The sequence below is a fragment of the Alosa pseudoharengus genome, unplaced genomic scaffold (genome assembly GCF_046254945.1).
Source record: "Alosa pseudoharengus isolate Yale_2024_CS ecotype anadromous, Long Island Sound unplaced genomic scaffold, YU_APseudo_1.1 YU_APseudo_1.1_scf_4, whole genome shotgun sequence".
NCBI lineage: Eukaryota > Metazoa > Chordata > Actinopteri > Clupeiformes > Clupeidae > Alosa > Alosa pseudoharengus.
The window spans coordinates 46,176,835-46,197,942 of record NW_027468774.1 but is presented as its reverse complement, the minus strand read 5'-3'; the positions used below and the strand labels follow the sequence as shown (position 1 = coordinate 46,197,942).

General features: G+C 40.4%; 1 protein-coding gene across 1 annotated transcript in view; it reads right to left on the bottom strand.

The window, feature by feature from the left end:
- foxred1 (FAD-dependent oxidoreductase domain containing 1) overlaps positions 1-13,232 on the bottom strand; it is a 104,985-nt gene extending 91,753 nt beyond the window's left edge. Inside the window, exons 1-4 of the mRNA XM_076266584.1 lie at positions 12,926-13,232; positions 3,197-3,417; positions 2,991-3,101; positions 2,761-2,879 (exon numbers count right to left, since the gene is read on the bottom strand). Of these exons, the coding sequence (XP_076122699.1) occupies positions 2,761-2,879; positions 2,991-3,101; positions 3,197-3,417; positions 12,926-13,076 (602 nt within the window). The 5' untranslated portion in view covers positions 13,077-13,232. The remainder of the gene's footprint in view (positions 1-2,760; positions 2,880-2,990; positions 3,102-3,196; positions 3,418-12,925) is intronic.
- Between the last annotated feature and the right edge of the window lie 7,876 nt (positions 13,233-21,108).

Genomic DNA, 21,108 nt, shown 5'->3' with positions numbered 1-21,108 from the left:
ATCAAGCACCATGCAGTCTGCATTCATAATCTAGGTGCTTGATTTTATGCACCTGTGTAAAGGGGCCTAAATAAACCTATGAATAATCTTGCTAAATTACAAAATTAATATAATTTAGAAACGCCTATGTCAAGATGATAATGCATTCCTTCTAAAATACCCTTGTATCATGATGACTGGCCATACTGTAATTATATCATAATATTATGTATATTATAGTATAAGATATTCTATATATTTGTCACACAGATGAGATCAGGGAAGAGGAAGAAGGAGAATAGCAATAATAAACAATAATGTCATATCAAACAATACCCTAATGAAAATAAACAAAAACTAGGGGTGTAAAGATTAACCGATACGTATCGGTATCCGTTTTTAACGTGTAAGATACGGCTACATCGATACGTGAAGCCCCGTATCGGAAAAAAACTGAAATGAACCAGTCATTATATCGATTTACTTGTTATGAATCGGTGCACAACCTTTTCTGCTACGTTCCAAGCAGCGCGTTCATCCCACTTCCGGTTTTGAAACTATACGTGGCACGGAATTGTGGGTAATGCAGTTCGTTTTTGGTTACATTCATTGCCCAAAGTTGTCAAATGACCTCATTACCCATACATCTATTGCAACTTAACCAGGTGACAACTTGCACTCGGTCGGCTTTTGTTTTTCGAAATCCAGCGCGAAATTAAGCACTTATAGCATTCCTAAACAGCAACGATAGTCTGTAGAGTAGCCTTACCTTTGATGAAGGGATTTCCTTAATGTTAAATAATAATTTGGCCCTTGCTGCTAAAACGATGCATAAATTATTAGCCAATGATTTTGTTCATATTCACTCAGACTTGTGGCATTTTAGGTTTCTGCATTAGGTCTACTGTTGGAACAAAATAAGCCCAGAGAGTTCAATGATTTGTAGGACTATTTTATTCTTGTAGGGTAGGCTAGGCCTATATGAGAAAAGGCCAAGAGTGTCTTAAGCACTGTTTTATTTTATTTCGGTATTGTCTTACCTCAACAAGGCTACAGCTCCATGAAAACAATCAGATATAACTCTATAAAATCTGTAAAGTCTATAAAAATATATTTTTATGTTGTATTTGGCTGCTGTGCTTGACTGAAATGTAGACTATTCTTTTTTCATTTCAATACAGTATATGAAACAAACCTTAGTTTAGATAATCATATTCACACATTTTGTTGCCTAATTGACAACCATGACCATGATAATTGATAATATAAAATGAATGTGCACCTTGAGCAAATTATAAAAAATCTTTCAGAATGCTTTCCATTCTTGAACTGCATCGAATTGCATCGAATCGCATCGCATCGAATCATACTGAATCGTTTTTTATAAACATGTATCTTTTCTTGTATCGAATCGTGCCCATGTATCTAGATGCGAATCGTATCGTCTTTTACATGAGAGATTCACACCCCTAACAAATACTATAATATACAAACCATAAGAAACGCTTAATTAACTAAGTACATGCTAAACAGACATGAACAGATATTGCCTCTTGAAAGACCCAAAACTATAATTTTACACAGTGTTGTGCCAGTCAGATACCTTGAATCTGTTGAATGTTAGTTTCACATTTTTTAAGTCTCAATGTGTCCATTAGTTTACACAAAATTCACTAGAAGTCATTATTTAGGGGGTTATTTAAAAAAAAAATTAAATGGGCTAAGCCCCGAATGTTTACAATGTCTGGCTCCGCCCCTGATTTAAGAGATAAAATCAGTCATTGGACAGCTGAGATATTAGACGAATGGTCTTTTAACAAAATTAGAACGGTGGGGCACATAAAGGGTTAAAATATATTTAGGTTAAAATAACAACATTTTTTTTTGTCATGTACTCTCTGAAATAAGGAATAGTTTGCATCCAAAACAGTGTTTTTCACCTTTTCTGCCAGTTGGATGACCTTTAGGCCCAATTTTTGAGCAGAAAATATCAAACCAGTCTTGTCAAACCAGTGTTGGTTAGTTTCTAAAGTTAGTTTATGTTGTACTACATTTCAAATATACACATCGAAAGATTCCTAGTGCTATAGGTAGGGGATTTCACACAGTGGCCAAACAACAACCAAGCCTATTTACCGTTGAAATCAAAACCACTAACAAATCATAAATAACTATCAAAAACATCACCAACAGAACAGCCTTCAAGAGCATTTCACTCGGGTTCTCAACAAAGTCCTTTTAGGCAAGACCCCGACTCAGCGGCGATCTAGCAACACACTTTAGGCAGTTTTTGGGCAAGTATTTTGGTGCTCCTACAACATGTTGGCACAAAACTTAATTACTGTCAGAAACCAAGTGGGTAAATGTTTTCTCCATGGTCAACGTGAAATATGATGATGTCCATGTTCAGTATATGTTTGGGGTAATATTCATGTGACGCGAGTCAGACATAAGATGGTTCTTTTAGTACTTCTGAATTCTGTTTCTGTTAAAATGGTGTGATTAGCAACCAGAATAAAAAAAAAACTAAATCCAGGGGGAAAAAAACCCAGACCCCATGTTATTTTTATTATAGGTCATAAGGGTAATAGTTTTAGGGTGGTTTGGGGGGTTGTAAGTCACAGACTAGCCTGCCCCAGTTACTAAAAAAAAATCTTGAGGAAATTGTTTATTTATGCTAAAGTCATTTTGGTCCGTCATAGTTTCAAACTGCTAATTTGACAAATTACAATGCCAGAACGTGTCACGTAAGAGCCCCAATGGTTAAAAAACAACCCCTACCTTTGGGTCTGATAGTTTGTTTCCATAACATGTACCCCCTTTTCACTTGCTACGAAGAGGTACCCTGAGTGGTTGAACTGCAAGTCCACAGGATCTTCATTGAGGACACCAAGATGATCCTGCACAATATGAAATAACAGTGAAAGACAATTCTGACTTCTGGCACAACATTGCATTTGAGTATTGAGATAATCTGCATTACAGAAACAGTGTAAAATAATCTGCATTACATTGATATTCTTCAAGAAGTCAGCAGATGCTAGGGAGAGTTGTATGTTCTCTGCCAAAGAAAACTGTTGCCGAATTCCTCCAGCTGACAACACAGTAGAGGCCTGGGCATACTAAAGCAGAATAGTAGGTAGAAAAACATACAATGAATTTTATTATATCCATTCATTCATTCAAATTTATGTATGCAGGTTGGAAAAATGCTTACCGTAGGGTCCTTCTCCACAACCAGCACTCGAAGAGAGTCCCGTGGTTTTGTTCTCCTCTTTAGCCAGTAGGCTATCGACCATCCCACAACGCCCCCACCAACAATTAAGATATCCACTCTCTCTGGAGGGAGCCCAGGTGTCATCTCATAGGGGCTCCAGTTACTACCTGGTAGAGCCGCTGCTGCCTTTTTGCGCATATTTTTCATGTGAAGCTCTAGGCCTGTAATTATACAAATATGTATAGTTCAACTAGAAAATGTAATTTCGAGGAAATTACCAGTGCATGAAAATTACAAACATATATTAACATAAAATGCAAAACAAACTTTTATTTGTAAACAGTTGTGGGCAGAGGAAACATTTGGCGGGAGTCATAGTTGATGACAACTGACAGTTGAAATGGCTGAACAATTAAATAGTTGAGTAGTTTAAATAGTTACATTTTTTAATAGTGAATTATTGTAGTGAGGACATTTATTTTGAAACAGTTGTGGGCAGAGGAAATAGTTGAACAGGATCTGTAGTCTTAAGAGAGCCAGGTTGTATGCTTAAAGCCTGAGACAGAGTAAATAGTTTAAAGGTTGAATGGAGATAGTGTAATGGATGTTGATAGACAGAAAGTTGAATGGATGTTGATAGATAGTTTAATGGGTGGATGAGTGAATGGTTTGAAGAGGATGAATGGATAGAAAGTTGAGACAGTGTAGATAGTTTAAAAGTTTAATGTAGATAGTGTAATAGATGTTGATAGACAGAAAGTTTAATGGATCTTGATAGGCAGGTTGTTTAACCCTTACCTGTAACCTGTGGTAACTCTATACAAAACATATTGATCTCAATGGTGCATTTTGCCCATGTTCAGTGTGTTGTTAAAAAGAAGGGATCATGGAGAATAAAGCAAAAATATTTAAAAAATCTTTGTATATTCCCACAAGGTGTTTGGATGCTCTGAAAATGAGAACCAGACTTGTGAGGTCTGCTGTTCAGACCCTGAAGGAATTTATTTTCTGTTCATTGCTTTTTGTGAGAGGAAAATAAATCAAGAGCCTATGTTGAGTACAAATATGTCTTCTGAAGGCCTAAACAGAGCCCAGCCAAAAACTCAATAAAATTTTTATCAACTTTGAGGGACAGCTATTACCATGCAGGATCATTCAGACCAAACGTGACTATTTTGCTACATACTATTCCTATTTATGTACCAGCATGCAAAATTTGAGCCTCCTGCATGGTTTAGTTCTTGCGCTATGGGCTTGTGAACTTTGACATAAAAAAAGAAGCCGAACAAAAACGACACCCCCCTCCCCCTGTAAAACTGGCTGTATCTTGGAAAGTAGATAGATAGATAGATAGATAGATAGATAGATACTTTATTGATCCCCAGAGGAAATTCAAGGCCTCAGTAGCATACAGACATCACACACACATTCACTAAGAGCAGAAAAAAGTAATTAAAAGTATATAATATAAAAAACACAACTAAGCAATAAAGACAGTAGAAGATAAAGAATATACTAAATATACTAAAATACAAATGATACTAAATAACACTTAATCTAAATCAATTCTAAAAACAGTATCCACATAGAGAGTGATTAATCAAGAGGCGCTTGCAATGACTGAGGCAGGGACTGAGCCTGTGATTCTCTGTGCATAGTAAGGTAAGATGCTCTGTGTGAGTGAGTGTCATGGTGATGGTGCAAATGAGTCCAACAGTGCAACAGTGCAAGAATAAAGTCTAGAGACCAGCATAAAATAAATATGGACATATCAGTGAGTAGGCAAGGTAATATAAAAAAAACTATAGAACAAAAACTATATCTATATCTATATGTAAGCACCTGTAAAATCTGTTTAGTGTTTATTACTGCACTGTTTAATTTTTGTCACTACAATGACCACAATGCTTTGGGTTTGTCATGGTTATGTTGTGTTGGAATACTGTACATGTCAACCAATCAAATGTCTTTGTTTGTTTGTTTTTATTTGAATTTTATACTCAGCCAATGATTATTATGACCGCCGCTAGCGAAGCGGTCATATAGGGATTGTCAAAGTTTTTTTTTTTTTTTCCCCGTCATCTACTTCCTGAATTTTTCGTCAACGATACCCGGGACACCGAACCACCGGGGCACATGAAATTTGGTGGGTATGTAGCCCCACTAGACTTTTACAGAAAAATTTAGTTTCGTCCCTGGGGGCCACTCCCCCCCCCCCCGTGCTGGGCCCCCCGAAAATAAATAACTAAATAACTACCTGAATAACTAACTACCTAATAACTAACTACCTAAATAACTACCTGAACCGTGGCACTGAGGATAAAGAATCTTTTATGGTATGTTGGTCTCAAGGGCCCACATCAATCTGGCCCATAATCACTCATTTGTGATTTGCACCCCCCCGGTAAAAAATGAAAATGCAATATTATTCTGCTTTAATCGCCCCTATCTTCAGTTAAGATGTTCAGAACTGCAAATTGTATGTGTATGATTGACCTGGCATTCTCTGGGGGTATGCCAAGTTTCGTAGAATTTCATCCATGGGGGGGTCTAAAAAAATTAGGTTTTGTGTACATTTAGTGACTGTACACTCATTGGCCTGTAGATGGCGGTGCACACATATACACATGCACACACACACAGGCACCCACATACTATCGGTATTAGAACGGCCGATACATAATTACAAATTTAGTAGCATTAAAAGAAAGCCAAAATAAATATTCATCATCATCATGGCTACATTTCCAGTATTGGCGATAAGTAGTCGTTTGTCCACTAGATGGCGCATCGTTGCAGTGAGACGTAATTTTGTTGGAAGTTAAAAGTGGGTTGGAAAAACAATGGACGCTTCCTACAAGGACTAGTTTACCGCAGAGAACGTCTAATAAGGATAGGATGATGTTCACATGAAATGTAATTCCCATTTCTTCTTGAAGCCGAAATAAATCTGAGGATGTTTATCGGACATGCTTGGTTTTTACTGCAGGTACGTTAATCTTATAATACCTAGATAGGACCTAGATAATGTTACCGTTAGCGTTGGTTGAGTGATGGAGGCCAATTTGATTAATTGCATTTGTAGAAAACTATAAATGCGGTTATACCAAGCAAATTGATAGCAGCACTGTAATTGTATCTTTCGACTGTCATTTGTTGCACGTGCTACAAAAATCATTCTGTGCAAAGGAAGATTTACCAACATTACACCGGTCTGATACAGTTTTGCCTATACATCCGTGAGACTGAAACACCTGTTTATTTTGTTTTAAGTGTGTGCAGGGTGTGAGAGGGGAATCGATGTGCTTTGATTCCAGCTTGGTAGTTGTAGTCTGTGAAATTAAAAAGCATGTGTGTGTGAAGTATCCAAACAATGACATCTTCATTTCATTATGGCTGCTTTAGCAACACACCCTAACCTACTGTGTAGTGGGTCCCATTTAGAAGTGGCTACTTCATTCGCGCTTTCCTTGACTCATGGAGCTGCGTGAATTTTATTACAACTTTTCGCCACGGTATGGCAGTTTAAGTCCGCTTGATACTGTAAGGCGTAAGCCATTGGTTTCCAAAGGAGATTTTATTTGTGTCGCCAGCATAGCCTATTGACAATTTATGTTGTAAATAGGCCTACCTTATAAGCCTACCTGTAGCTTAGGGAAGCTAACAGCTTTCTATTAGGATCTAGTTTGTTAGTTACAGTTTTGTCATAACTCCCTGATGCATTTTTGCATTTAGAATAGCCAGAGCGTGGATATCTCAATCGGAAAATTAAACAATATCGGGTGCCTATGGACTAGGCTGGGTGAACCCAGCCTGATCTGCCAGCTATTGTTATTTTTTTATTTCTTAAAAGATTGAGCTTGGTCTGGTGAAAGCCAGACTAGCCATGGAGCTCAGTTACACAATGCAAGGGAACATGAATCAGCCTATATTTGCACGAACAATAACGGACAACAGCTCTTCAACTTTGGCCCGTTAAAATGTGTATGAACAGTCTAGCGACGCATTTCATCAAGGCCCATTTGGACATGTCTGTTATTTGCACCACTGGTTAGATGTAAAACAGCATTTCGTTTCAGACTACTGTTACTTAATTTGTGCATTAACAATAACGTTTCAGACTACTGTTACTTAATTTGTGCATTGACAAGAAAGTATTACATGAACTAAAGATGACTAAAATCTTATGTAGAAGAAGAAACATTCACAAAAAATCCATCCATCCAAAAATGACCTTTGTTTTTGATAGCTGTTGAAAACGGCATGGAACTGACAGAGATGTTTTTGTTTATAAATAAATAAATAAATAAATAAATAAATAAATAACAACATTATGCTGATACCTTTTGCTTTTCCCAAATACAATGTAGCCTACAGGTGTAAGTGACCTTTCATCAATCCAGTTGCAATGGATGAACTGTGATGAACTGCCCTACTTGTGATTGTTTAGAGATTTTAAAGGTTTTATAACAATGCTACATCTTCTTTGGCTATTCTACAATCTATTCACCTTTTCAGCACCAGTAGGCTACTTTCTGTGCAGCCGCACACACACACTCAGGCATGCCAAACAAGCATACACAAAAGTTTCAAGAGTGGGGGATGGAGTAAAATATGGAGACAAATTGAAGTGTGATTTATTTTCGCGGAACGGATGTACAGGACTGAGCAGAGGTCATATTTTGTACCGCTATGCGGTACATCTAGTTTGTTATTTGTTTATGCCCGCGAAATCGCGGGGAATGTGAAAGTTCCATCTCCTCAGAGAGGAAAAGGCACATTGATTATTTAAATTCTGTAGGAATACACTATACACGAGCTATACGGTAAGTGTAGTATTTTTACAGTGGAGGCACCGCGCTATTGAATTTATTGTCTGTAATTGTTAGCCTACTGGTATTCAGGAATCTCAGCCAGCTCACCATTCCACCGCTGAGACCTTTCAGATCCTGTTTCCGCCATTGTGTTATGTATTGTAGCGAGTGCCTATGCACACACCCGTTAAGAAGGGGTTACATAATATATATATATATTAAGAAAAGGTATAAGTGTGGGCACAATTCGGCTGTGGCATGGAGGGAGGGGTTATGCATATGTGCTAATATAGCACACAAACAGTGAGACAGTAAGACAGTGGTAAAAAGTGGCTAGTGGACAGACAGTATCCAAACATGGAGGGGGTGAAGAGGTACACAGACTATGCGGAGAAGTCTATCTTTCCTCTTCCCTTAAGTGAAGCATTGAACAGTTCAATGGCCCTGGGGACAAATGACTTCCTCAGTCTGTCTGTTGTGTTCTGATCTTACATAAAAGTAATTTTAAAGTGCGTCTCCTGGGTAACATAGGTACACCTGGTAATTTTTTCAGAATTTTTTGAGACCTAAGTGTGTGGGCCCTGGTTGAATTGACGTGGAATGACCCATAAGCTTAACAATAAACAAATAGCCTTAACTCATAAAGCTGTTAGGCTCATGTCATTCTGATCTGTAGAAATGTCACATGCAGCCAGGCCTAAATTCTGCTTACTGCACATTAATTATAGGCTAATATATTATAATATTCAGTATTCATTATTGAATGCTTAGCTGGAATGATTTTTCCCCCTATCATCCTATTTTTAAAGCAGGTAATGTGGGCATGTAATTGGGCTTCGGGTTTTCTACAGGAATGGTATGATTGACGGGCACTGCACTAGTGGCCAGTGGCGGCTGGTGGTTAAAAAAATAACGGAGGAAGGAATGTCTGCTTGATTGGCGTTAGTGGCAAATGTGAGGTTGTGATGGTGTTGGTGGCATATGTGAACAATAGAGTATGTAGGCCGCCTACCCAGACACATTTATAGCAGCAGTATGTACTATGTAGGGGGGGGGGGGGTTGTGGGTTCAATTCTTGGCTTCAACCATTGTGCATTTGAGCAAGGCACTTAACCCCAAATTCATCCAGGGACAATGGACTTTGTAATATAATTTAAATATATAAGTCACTTTGGATAATAGTGCTAAATTAATAATGTAAATGTAAATAAATGTAAATTTAGGTCTGGGAAGTCAGGGAAGATATGTAGGTCTAGTTATGAAATACTGTTTTCCAGATGTGAAAAATGACGGAAAGTCTGGAGGTTTTGCTCAGTGTAATATATTGGCAGAAAAGTCTATAATAATAAAAATAGACACTTGTTTTATAAAACCATGTAACTATTTACCATTAAAAATAGACCTTAAATGTGGCTATTTGTAACATGCTATTGTTTTTAAAGCCAAATCGCTATAATTTAAAGACAGGTTGTAATAGCTAAGTGGGAATTTATGAAAGCATAACTTTGATGATTATAACAACGCATAACTATCCAAAAATGTTTTATCACTAAGTGAACTGTCCACGTATTTGTGACAGGTCAGCAGTAGGCTATGGCTGATTGTTTTCTGTGCTAACGTTACCAGTTAGCCATTAGTAGCCTATTTGTCTGACTATGTAGCATTCAGTAGCCTACACTAGCCTTACCGTCTTGTTTTGGAATATGAATTTTTGGAGCTGGTCTTCCTGCTTTGATAAACATTCATCATACATCAGTGTATTCACAGTGTATTTGAATGTATAAAAGATTTGAGATTGTCCTCTGATTCCATTGTACTGTTTATTTCACGAGCAAAAAACAAGCTTTCCGTTCAACATAAGATTCGTAGACCGCAGATAACGTTCTTGAACCGTTGCTGCTAAAAACAGCACCCCCTATCGCAATTGAAAATTACTGTACGGAGGAGCTTCCTCCCTTGGCCATTGAAAACGACGTGATTCACGAGCCGCTGGGGCCCAAGGCGTTTATAATGGACTTCAATGAGGGGCTTGAGGAGGAAGCTCCTCCATACAGTAATTTTCAATAGCGATAGGGGGTGCTGTTGGCATTTTGACCTAGGGGAACGATTTTGTTCATTTAAAGTGTTAAAAATAGTAATATTAACAGTAATTTATCAGATTAGTAATTCACTTTATATATTTTTTCTTTTTCTCTGAAATTTTAGGGAGGGTGTTCCTCCCTTTCCTCAATGAAGGAGCCTCCTCTGCTAGTGGCCTACCTTCAAATAGACGACAGGTTGATACAGTATCAATACTATTATAATAAAGTGACTACATGAGTAATGTTACGTTTCTGAATTTCGCCATAATTAATTTGCCTTCAATACACAACAAAACCATGGTTAACTGACGTGAAATTAGCCTTGCCACACTGGTCACTATGTTTTGTGACATCAAAATAGGGTCACCCATAGAATAGAGGTCACATATCTAGCCTATGTAAACCTATGGGTGACCCTATTTTGATGTCACAAAAGATTGGCGACCCCAATTATCCAGAATATGTTGTGAGAGAGATCGCATCTCTGCTGTTGTATCATCCAGTCGAGATCGGTAGGCTTACTTTAATTTCCACCAAATATCCTCATGGGCGGATTATGAACTTTCAGGCCCCTGGTCCCAGATGTATTAAGGGCCCCCCACTAATTGTTGCTTAAGTGGGAGGGGGGGTTTGGCGGTCCTCCCCCAGAAATTTTTTTATTTGTTTAATGTGATTTCCAGTATTCTGGTGCATTTTGGGGATGGCCAATACTAAATTCAATCAGATTCATAGCCTACATCCTGATTTGTTGATATTGAGGCAATGATTCCATTCAAAGGCTTGGGCTTCAGGGCCCCCTGACCTCTTGCAGGCGCGCCTGCAGGTGTACGTCCGTACGCACTGTGCGTACCATCACTCAACAACGAGAGAAAATTTACCTTGTGTGTGTGTATATTCACACCATATTGGCCTACCATACCTTTCCAACTATGCACAGTATCCCATTAGTTGCATGCCATCAGGCTATTTACAATTTTCTATTAAGTAAAGTTAGTGAACACTTGTCAAAATTAACGCGCACACATGTTTGAGCAGGAGAGAATACGCACGCAGGCACGCATATACTTGTTTTCTTTGCTTTCTATATGGTTATCAGCACACAACGTTGAGCTAATTCACTAACTCAATACTCATCATGGATATCACAAGTTTAAACAACGAAAACAGAAAGGATGGAGGCAGCAAAGCTAGAGGAGCTATTCAAGATGGGCAAGAACAAGGTTGGCTAAGCAATTGGTGTGCTTGTCAGAACGACTGCATTACAGCTGTTTAAAGCCAGACGTTACAGTAGGCTACGCTATAACACAACTAAAGGTAGCTTTAGCCTGTATAGGGATGTATAAAGTTGCCCAAATGAATAGGTAATTGTAGACGCTGTTGCATTATTGCATGTGGATGTTGTTATGCTATGTATGCACGAACCTAAAGGAAAAATACTGTCCACGCGTGAACCTTTTTTTTAAGGGTGTGCGTACCATAGCATTAATTCCTGCAGGCGCCCCTGACCTCTTGGGCCCCTGGGCCTGGGCCCGGTAGGCCCGTGCAGTAATCCATCCCTGAATATCCTAGCAAGCTTAGCTATTCATATGTTTGGCTAACTTTGCTCCCTTGTTTTGCTACTTTGTTTGAACGTTGATCAAGCATGCTTACGTCCATCAAATATCTCACAGGCTGTTTAAGTTTATTCTTATGTAGAGCTAGGCCTAGCTTGATTGTGACGGATTTGTTAACTTGAATATCATAATTTGTATATCATACTGGTCATTTTGTAAGATACTCAGTATCTCAGCCGACCCCAATAACTTCCATTCCCGAGTCCCGACCCCAAGGTTGGGAAACGATGCAGCTAGTAGAATAGGGAGGGAAAGTGAAAACCAGCGTCCCAAGTGGTTGCGTTCCTATCGAAGAGCAGCTCCAATGTTAAGTCCCATAGACCTATTTTTAAAAAATATATTGTGAAGCCAAATCAGCGATGTTATCCACCAAAAATATGTTTCAGTGTCTATAGAGTAATAATCTTCTAACTGTGAAAATGTCAGACACTATTTTGCCTTCGAAATTGCTCCTTTTGTTTCATAAACAACTACAAAAGAAGTCACGTGACTTTCCCCTTTCATGTTACTCACTTTACTTTGTTTATTAGCTTGGTTAGCATTGACACAACACTTACTGTCAGCTCTTCATGTGAGTAGAAGCACAACACCAGTTATCCAGACATAAAGGTTATCACCATGCGGTTTACATCACGTTCCGTTATTACAAAAATATGTTAAGCCAGTTAAGCAAATTGCCGTATTGATCAGTTAAAGATTAAGCGCCCAAACCTGTGACGTCACATGCAACTGTAATCCATTATCACCATGTTACGACAAAAACTCAAAACAATTTAACTAATCCTAAAAATAAGGTATGACCACTTGAAGCAATAGAGGTGACCCCAGTGCCTAACATATGGAAGGCATTAAATTAAGATCCCAATGTGCACCGAGATATATTTTTTCTAAAAAAAAATCCCATCCACTCCGCTAAACTCTTGGAACGCAACCACTAGATGGCGATGAGATTACTTTCCCTCCCTATTCATGGGTTTCATCAGGTCCCTTTCCACAGGTGTATTAATCAAGCACCATGCAGTCTGCATTGATAACTAAGGTGCTTGATTTTATACACCTGTGGAAAGGGACCTGATGAAACCCATGAATAGCCTACAACCATACAGTCAACCATAAAGCTAACGTTACAGTCTAGTGTAGTGCCACCTTGTATTACTTAGCAGCTGGTTCTGACCGTTTAAGCTTAACAGCTAATGCTAACTTCTAAGACAATAATCTTACTTTTTAAAAAGTCACTTCGTGTTGATACTCCGGTGCTGACATGTCGGGTCCGATGTGACCAAATGCGTGTGTATGCCCATACCATCTGAGCCTGCATTGACACAGCTTGAAAGTGATGCCTTCTTGAGATTAACCTCTGCCATGATGACATTGTTGGACCGATTAACTCCAGAAACAGTAGAGGTGAAAGTAAGCCTGTTCTGTCAACTCGGATACACACGCTTCGTTCTTTGATAAAGTAGCCTAGTGAATTTCAGGAAATCGTTCGTGTTAGACAGAAACGTATCCACCATATGCACAAGTAGTGTGAAACTAGCGACAGTAAAGAAAATTCTAATATGGCCGCCATTCGCGAATCCTTCAAAATAAAAGTCAGAACATATTCATTACTTTTTCAATTCATGAAGACGAAAATTATTAATTTAAAACTGTATTGTATAAGTAAAGTTAGAAAATAATTAAATAAGACAGTTCTAAATCTAAAATACACTTTAGAATGCAATATTTTTTCTACACCCATAGACCTCTCCAGAATATATCCCGCCTCCTAACTTCCGTATCCATCCAACTTCCGGGCGTGGATTGTCTATGGGAAATAACATGGCGTTTTGAAAGATCGTACCTGTCAAACTCTGTAGGTGACAAAGTAGAAAAAGCTGCTGGGCAGATTGGCCTACACACTTCTGCCATCTAGTTTCCACTGGATTTTTTGATTTTCGGTGCCGTTTAAGTACTACTTAAACGGCACCGACAATCAAAAAATCCAGTGGAAACTATATGGCAGAAGTGTGTAGGCCAATCTGCCCACCAGCTTTTTCAACTTCGCTACCTACAGATGTTTTACCGGTATAATATTTCGAAACGCCATGTTATTTCTCATAGACAATCCACGCCCGGAAGTTGGATGGATACGGAAGTTACGGAGGCGGGACTTATTCTGGAGAGGTCAATATAATTTGTTCTACCTTATTGCCAAGTGCTGAAATAAAATTGTGTGGCTGATAAAACAATAAAGTTGTGCATATTTAAAAGGGGTGCGAAATGGAATCCTTATAGCATGTACTTTAAGAGTATATATATATATATAGATATTTATACCAAATTCGCCTTTGTAGGTACCAGGGCATACTAACTCTGTACCGAGTCACAGGCCTGCCGTTGACACACACTGTTGAACTTCAAATTGTGTGGCTGTGAAAACAATAAGTTGTGCATATTTAAAAGGGGGGTGAAATGAAATCCTTATAAAATGTACTTTCAGAATATATATAGATATTCATACCAAATTCACCTTTGTAGGTACCAGGCATGGGCGTAGATTTGCGTGGGGTCCGAAGGACGTGTCCACACCAATATCAAATAATGACTGAAATGTCCCCGCCAAAATTCAGGTTGAAACAGGGGAAAAGCGGCTCATGCGGTACACAAAAGGTTAAATCATTTCCCACTTCAGTACCGCCACCCAAAATACGTCTTTGAGACAGGTCTGTTTTTTGATTGGCTTAGCTCCCTGTATTCACCCCTTGCAAGTGACGTCACGTTTTGTTCGCGCCACAGCAAAATAGCCTAGTGGACGGCAAGAACACGAATCAAATCAATGGGTTGTAAAATGGGACATATCGCACAGCTAGGAGATTATAGTGAGATTTAACCGTAGTAATGCCCTTCCACGACTGTTGGCTTATTGTTTGGAATACAACAACATCCCATGTTCTTGCATAGATATATTTTGGTTTGTTTTCTTTGTGTTTCGGGAGTATTTCAACCACAATTGCATGCTTATCTCCTCAGTGTAAGAAACACAGCAGCGGTTGCTATAGCAACCATAGACTCTGAACAGGACGGCAGATAGCACTTAGGCAAAGTCTTTGGCAAGATCTGAATGTAAACAGATAATACCGTTCAAATTTCCTATTTCTTTCAATTCTTTAACTTAAGACATGTAAGAAGTAAGTTTATTCGCTGGGCAACGTACAAACTGACGAGTTACATTAGCCCTAGCACTATGAGCTACGATAAACGTTAGCTAGAATAGCTAGCTTCTAAGTGTGGCAGCTAAGTTATTATTTCATGTTCTGATATGACATTCTTAACGTTTTGACTATGTTACAACTGATAAAAGCAAGACAAATAAAGTAACCAAATCGCTTTGCAATATTTTAGTCCAGAAATACTTATGGGTGTTCATTTACCATAATGTTAATAACAGTAGCCTAACTTAATGTTATCTCCCCTTGCTGTTACCACCAGTTTTAATAACTTTACATTTGCGATCATGACCCATTTCATCTAACAACACCACTGGCATCTTCTTTGACTATCAGACCCCAAACAGTAATACATTGAACTACAAAGATGTTATAGTAATGGTGTTCAGTTCATCATAATCTTTATGACATAATGTAATTTGCCGTCCGTCTCCTATCTTTTTGCCGTCCAGCATGGAGCCGTCACGTGACTTAAAGGAGAATTCCGGTGTGATTTTGACCTAAAGTGTTTTGAAACATGATACCGAGTGTGAACGTATGTCTCATAGCCCATCTCGGCTTGTCCCCTGCACTCCGAAATCTGGCGCTAGTTAACCGATGCTACCAACAAGGCGGTCAATGGTTGTGCCTCGGCATCGGCATAGCCATGCAAATAAATCACTGTTTTACACCATTTACGAGGCTCAATGTATCTCCACACTTCATTGGTAGACTTCCAAGGGCCCTGAGATTTAAAACGAGACATTGAGAACTTTGAAAAAGCACTGGTAGTTTACTTACAAGACGATTTATACAGACAGTATCTTCTCGAAGTTTAGCGTTTGCAGCCATCTTGAATTTAGTCAAGATAAGTAGAGCGACGAGTAAGAATGAACAGGTATGATAAGGGATCAGATTCCAAAAATAATTCTGTGGAAATGCATGGATTACAGTTTCTTCCAGTAGCAGCAACTGGAATCCATGCATTTCCACGGAATTATTTTTGGAATCTGATCCCTTATCATACCTGTTCATTCTTACTCGTCGCTCGACTTATCGTGACTAAATTCAAGATGGCTGCAAACGCTAAACTTCGAGAAGATACTGTCTGTATATATCGTCTTGTAAGTAAACTACCAGTGCTTTTTCAAAGTTCTCAATGTCTCGTTTTAAATGTCAGGGCCCTTGGAAGTCTGCCAATGAAGTGTGGAGATACATTGAGCCTCGTAAATGGTGTAAAACAGTGATTTATTTGCATGGCTATGCCGATGCCGAGGCACAACCATTGACCGCCTTGTTGGTAGCATCGGCTAACTAGCGCCAGATTTCGGAGTGCAGGGGACAAGCCGAGATGGGCTATGAGACATACGTTCACACTCGGTATCATGTTTCAAAACACTTTAGGTCAAAATCACACCGGAATTCTCCTTTAAGTCACGTGTTTGCAAGGGGTTAATAGTCCAGTGGACAGAAAGGTGAACCCGGAAATGTTGAGTATACCAAAGTTTTATGATGGAAATATATAGTATGGGTTCCCAGCATGCAGAAACTGCCGGATGCCAATTTGCATATGTTGGGCAATTTGTGTAATTGAGCTAATTAGCATAAATTAGCATAATCACCTATATTGATCATATTATAAGAGCTGCTTGGCCAAAATGGACCATGCTTAAAATGCCATAAAATGTTTTTAGGGGTTACTGGAGATGCTGAGTCCATATCTGACATTTTCAAGATTCAAAATCACTATTTAAACTTGGTTTGGTCACGTTTTTACTCTCATTAAGCTGATTTTGCTGAGTTTTTGGGGGCGATTTAGACGGATTTTGGAGGATAAAAATGTTCAGTGTTTCGGAATAATTTGGATCCTCGAGTTATTTCTGAATTCCACAATCATTTTGGAAATAGCTATTCACTGGCCCTCTGCTGTGATTCACAATTGAGTAACAAAGGGAAGAACTAGCCTCTACTACTCCTCACTGTCCTCATCCGCTGTCTTGTCGCCATCTTCTCCAGACTCTTCATCCCTGTCCTTCTGCTGTTTTTGCTGTGTATATATGTTGCCACATGTAACATCACTGCCTTTGCAGAAACAATAATTAGCCAGGCCTGCAGCTGCACAGCTGCACTTTCCAGATACATGTACTGTATACACAGTTTTAACCCAGCTTTGCAGTTACAGCTGATAACATCTAACAAATCAGGAGGAGCAACAGGATCGAGGGTGGGCAAGTTCCTCTCCTTTCTTCATACCTGTCTTCTAACTCCCTCCAAACACGGTTATATCCACAGCCGGTGGATCAGGACGGTCTGCTGCTTTCCAAAGCAGCACCTGTAGATGGGCACGTTTTCCATGGAGGAGCAAGTTGCATTCTGTAGGAGACAGTGTCTTCAGTGCTGGAGGAGCCGGGAGTGGGAGACCTCACCGCCAGGGATGAATTACTGCACGGGCCTACCGGGCCCGGCCCAGGGACCCAAGGGGTCAGGGGGCCCTGAAGCCCAAGCCTTTACATGAAATCATTGCCTCAATATCAACACATCAGGATAGGCTATGAATCTGATTTAATTTAGTATTGGCCATCCCCAAAATGCACCAGAATACAGGAAATCACATCAAACAAATTAAAACATTTCTGAGGAAGGAACTCCAAACCCCACTTCCACATACGCGACAATTAATAGGGGGCCCTTAATACATCTGGGCCCAGGGGCCCGAAAGTTCATAATCCGTCCATGCTCACCGCTAGGTGGAGGCCCAAGCAAAAGGATCCGAAGAGAGCCCTTGTAAGGGGTACTAAAAAGCTTACAGAGGCCTTCAGTAGAAGCCGCAGGAGGAGACCAGCCGCCGCCTGGGCCTAGCTACGGGAGGAGTGCTTGCCTGAAGAGGGTTTTGATGCAGTGGCCACGCCGGAGAAGGACTTCACGCGACTGGGAGAGCGGCCTGAGGAAGCAGCCTTGGAAAATAAGGTAGTGACGCTGGCCTGGGCGCTGACTTCACCGAGAGAAGACCTTGAGCCCCTGCCCCCGCCGGACAGCTTTAGGCTGGAGTTGGCGGTGGCCCTGGCTGCGGAGTAGAGCAGAGGTGGAGCGGCAAGGAGGTGGTGCCTTGAGGATGGACGGTTGGTGGAGCCTGTTCGAGTCGGCCTGTTCGCCGGTACTCTTTAGAAAAATAAGGGGGAAAAAAGTTTGTTGTGTGAAATCCGATGGCACGAGCCAGAGAGAAGGTCTAGGCCTTGGCGCGATCGTGGTGGTGTGGAGTGGCCGGAACAGCGGAGGACAGCTCTGCGACAAGGCAGCAGAGGAGGGACGCCAACGTCGGTAGCTGTAGCTGTGCGCAGCGTGGTCCAGCTGCGATGGAACTGGAGTCTGCTGCCCCAACTGGCGAGACGACGGAGTGGAGCATCGGAGGTGCAGTGCCAGTTACGGTGCTCAGCGCCAGGGAGTCTGTGGCAGTGGATTCTAGGCCCCGCCAGGTGTTGGAGGAACGTTGCGGTGGTGCACACTGCGAAAGTGCGACCTGAGGGCGTTCTCTGAAGGGAGCTGGGGACGAGAGGCGACAGACCAGGTGACTGCTAGCACGCCCCGCATTGGGCCGCTGGTGGTTGTGGTTCCCCAGGGTGAGTACGTTGCGTTGTGTGCACCCCACCTGCTGTGTGGCAGTGCCAGAGGCTGGACTGAATGTGGGAACGGCCGCGCTGAGGATGGCAATGGCTTGTTGGGGAAGCTGTGCAACACCAGCGTGCTGGACTGTGCTTGAGATTCCCACGATGTTTCGCGCTGGGGATTCTGGGAGAACTGAATGATCATCTCAATACCAATGTTTGCCAAAAGGCTTGTCCCAAGGAGAACAGTATTACCTTAAACACACATGAGGAAACTGAACAGTCCAATCAGTAGACTAGGATAAGCTAGCCAACTATGCTACTTTGTTTACAATATTTCCAGGCTTCAACCAGACAGCTGAATGTGGTAGAGTTGTAATAGAAATAGTAGGCCTAAGCTATAGGCTAATCTGCATAAAGTGTGCTGTCATAAATATCAGACATTCAGTATTCTCTCTTTTTATATCAGGATATAAAATAATACAGATATATTACATTGTAATCCTCTGGTATTCTAAGGTAGGCTATTGAAATGTCTAGCCCCCCCCCCCTCCAAAAAAAGAAAAATCGAGGTTCGTATCAAACCGTGGGTCAAAAATCATGATACGAATCAAATTGTTAGGTTGGTGTATCGTTACAGCCCTACTGTATATCGCTACAGCCCTATCCTCCAAATTGTACCAAAAAACTCATCAAGCAAAATCAGCTTAATGAGAGTAAAATGTGACCAAACCAAGTTTAAATAGTGATTTTGAATCTTGAGTAATTCATCCCTGGCGGTGAGGTCTCCCACTCCCGGCTCCTCCAGCACTGAAGACACTGTCTCCTACAGAATGCAACTTGCTCCTCCATGGAAAACGTGCCCATCTACAGGTGCTGCTTTGGAAAGCAGCAGACCGTCCTGATCCACCGGCTGTGGATATAACCGTGTTTGGAGGGAGTTAGAAGACATGAAGAAAGGAGAGGAACTTGCCCACCCTCGATTCAAGTTGCTCCTCCTGATTTGTTAGATGTTATCAGCTGTAACTGCAAAGCTGGGTTAAAGCTGTGTATACATGTATCTGGAAAGTGCAGCTGTGCAGCTGCAGGCCTGGCTAATTATTGTTTCTGCAAAGGCAGTGATGTTACATGTGGCAACATATTTACACAGCAAAAACAGCAGAAGGACAGGGATGAAGAGTCTGGAGAAGATGGCGACAGGACAGCGGATGAGGACAGTGAGGAGTAGTAGAGGCTAGTTCTTCCCTTTGTTACTCAATTGTGAATCACAGCAGAGGGCCAGTGAATAGCTATTTCCAAAATGATTGTGGAATTCAGAAATAACTCGAGGATCCAAATTATTCCGAAACACTGAACATTTTTATCCTCCAAAATCCGTCTAAATCGCCCCCAAAAACTCAGCAAAATCAGCTTAATGAGAGTAAAAACGTGACCAAACCAAGTTTAAATAGTGATTTTGAATCTTGAAAATGTCAGATATGGACTCAGCATCTCCAGTAACCCCTAAAAACATTACTAACATTGTCCATTTTGGCCAAGCAGCTCTTATAATATGATCAATATAGGTGATTATGCTAATTTATCCTAATTAGCTCAATTACACAAATTGCCCAACATATGCAAATTAGCATCCGGCAGTTTCTGCATGCTGGGAACCCATACTATATATTTCCATCATAAAACTTTGGTGTACTCAACATTTCCGGGTCCACAATGGGGCTCTATGGCTGTCCACCGGACTATTAAGACTCAACAGCATCAACAAACCCTTTGCCTACAACGTTTTCTAACTGTTTACATTTTATATTTAAAAAAAAATGATTAGCTATCAACTAGGGATGTAACGATTACCGGTATAATGATAAACCGTGATAAAAATGTTGACGATAACAATTACCGTTTTCTTTTGAAATATCATAATTATCACGGTTGATTATCACGGTGTTGAAACCGTGTGTTTAATCCTTCCCAGCTTCATCCGAGCCTGCTTTTGACATACAGTAGGCCTGGTACAATGAAGCAAAATTGGTATCCTACTGATTCTGTTGTCTAGCCTAATTGATGGTTTTAACTGCGAATTGGATTAGGCTACACCTGATTTTAAAAGGCGGAACATTTTCACCGCAAAACTTGCACTGTAACATTTGCACTCTGCGTCTTTTTATGTTCGCGTGCACATTAAATCCATTCCACTCACGTTATCAGAAGAACACAGTAGCCTAAAGTTTTATTTCGAACACTTACTTTGGTCTCACTCAGGGTAGGAATTTCACGGCGGCCACGTTTTTGCCCCTTGTGTTGGCCGTGATGTCCCTTTGAAAATCAGAGGTTTACAGGCCACAGTGCCCTTGGTGCCCTTCTTTCAATATTCTGCTTTGCATCCTACTAATAGCGAATTTTATTTAGCCTATGGCCTGTCAAAATAATCTTAGCATTCACAGCGCAAATTAATTTATTTTACGCAGTGGAGAAAGTGACAGCGCAAGAAAGAAAGTGCGTCTAAATTCACCTATTCTTGTCAGTTGAACTACTCGCGAAGTGGCCTACTCATCACACAGACATCACAAGTATCACATGAAAGAGCTTTTTCTCAGCTTTTAAACGATGTTAGCCG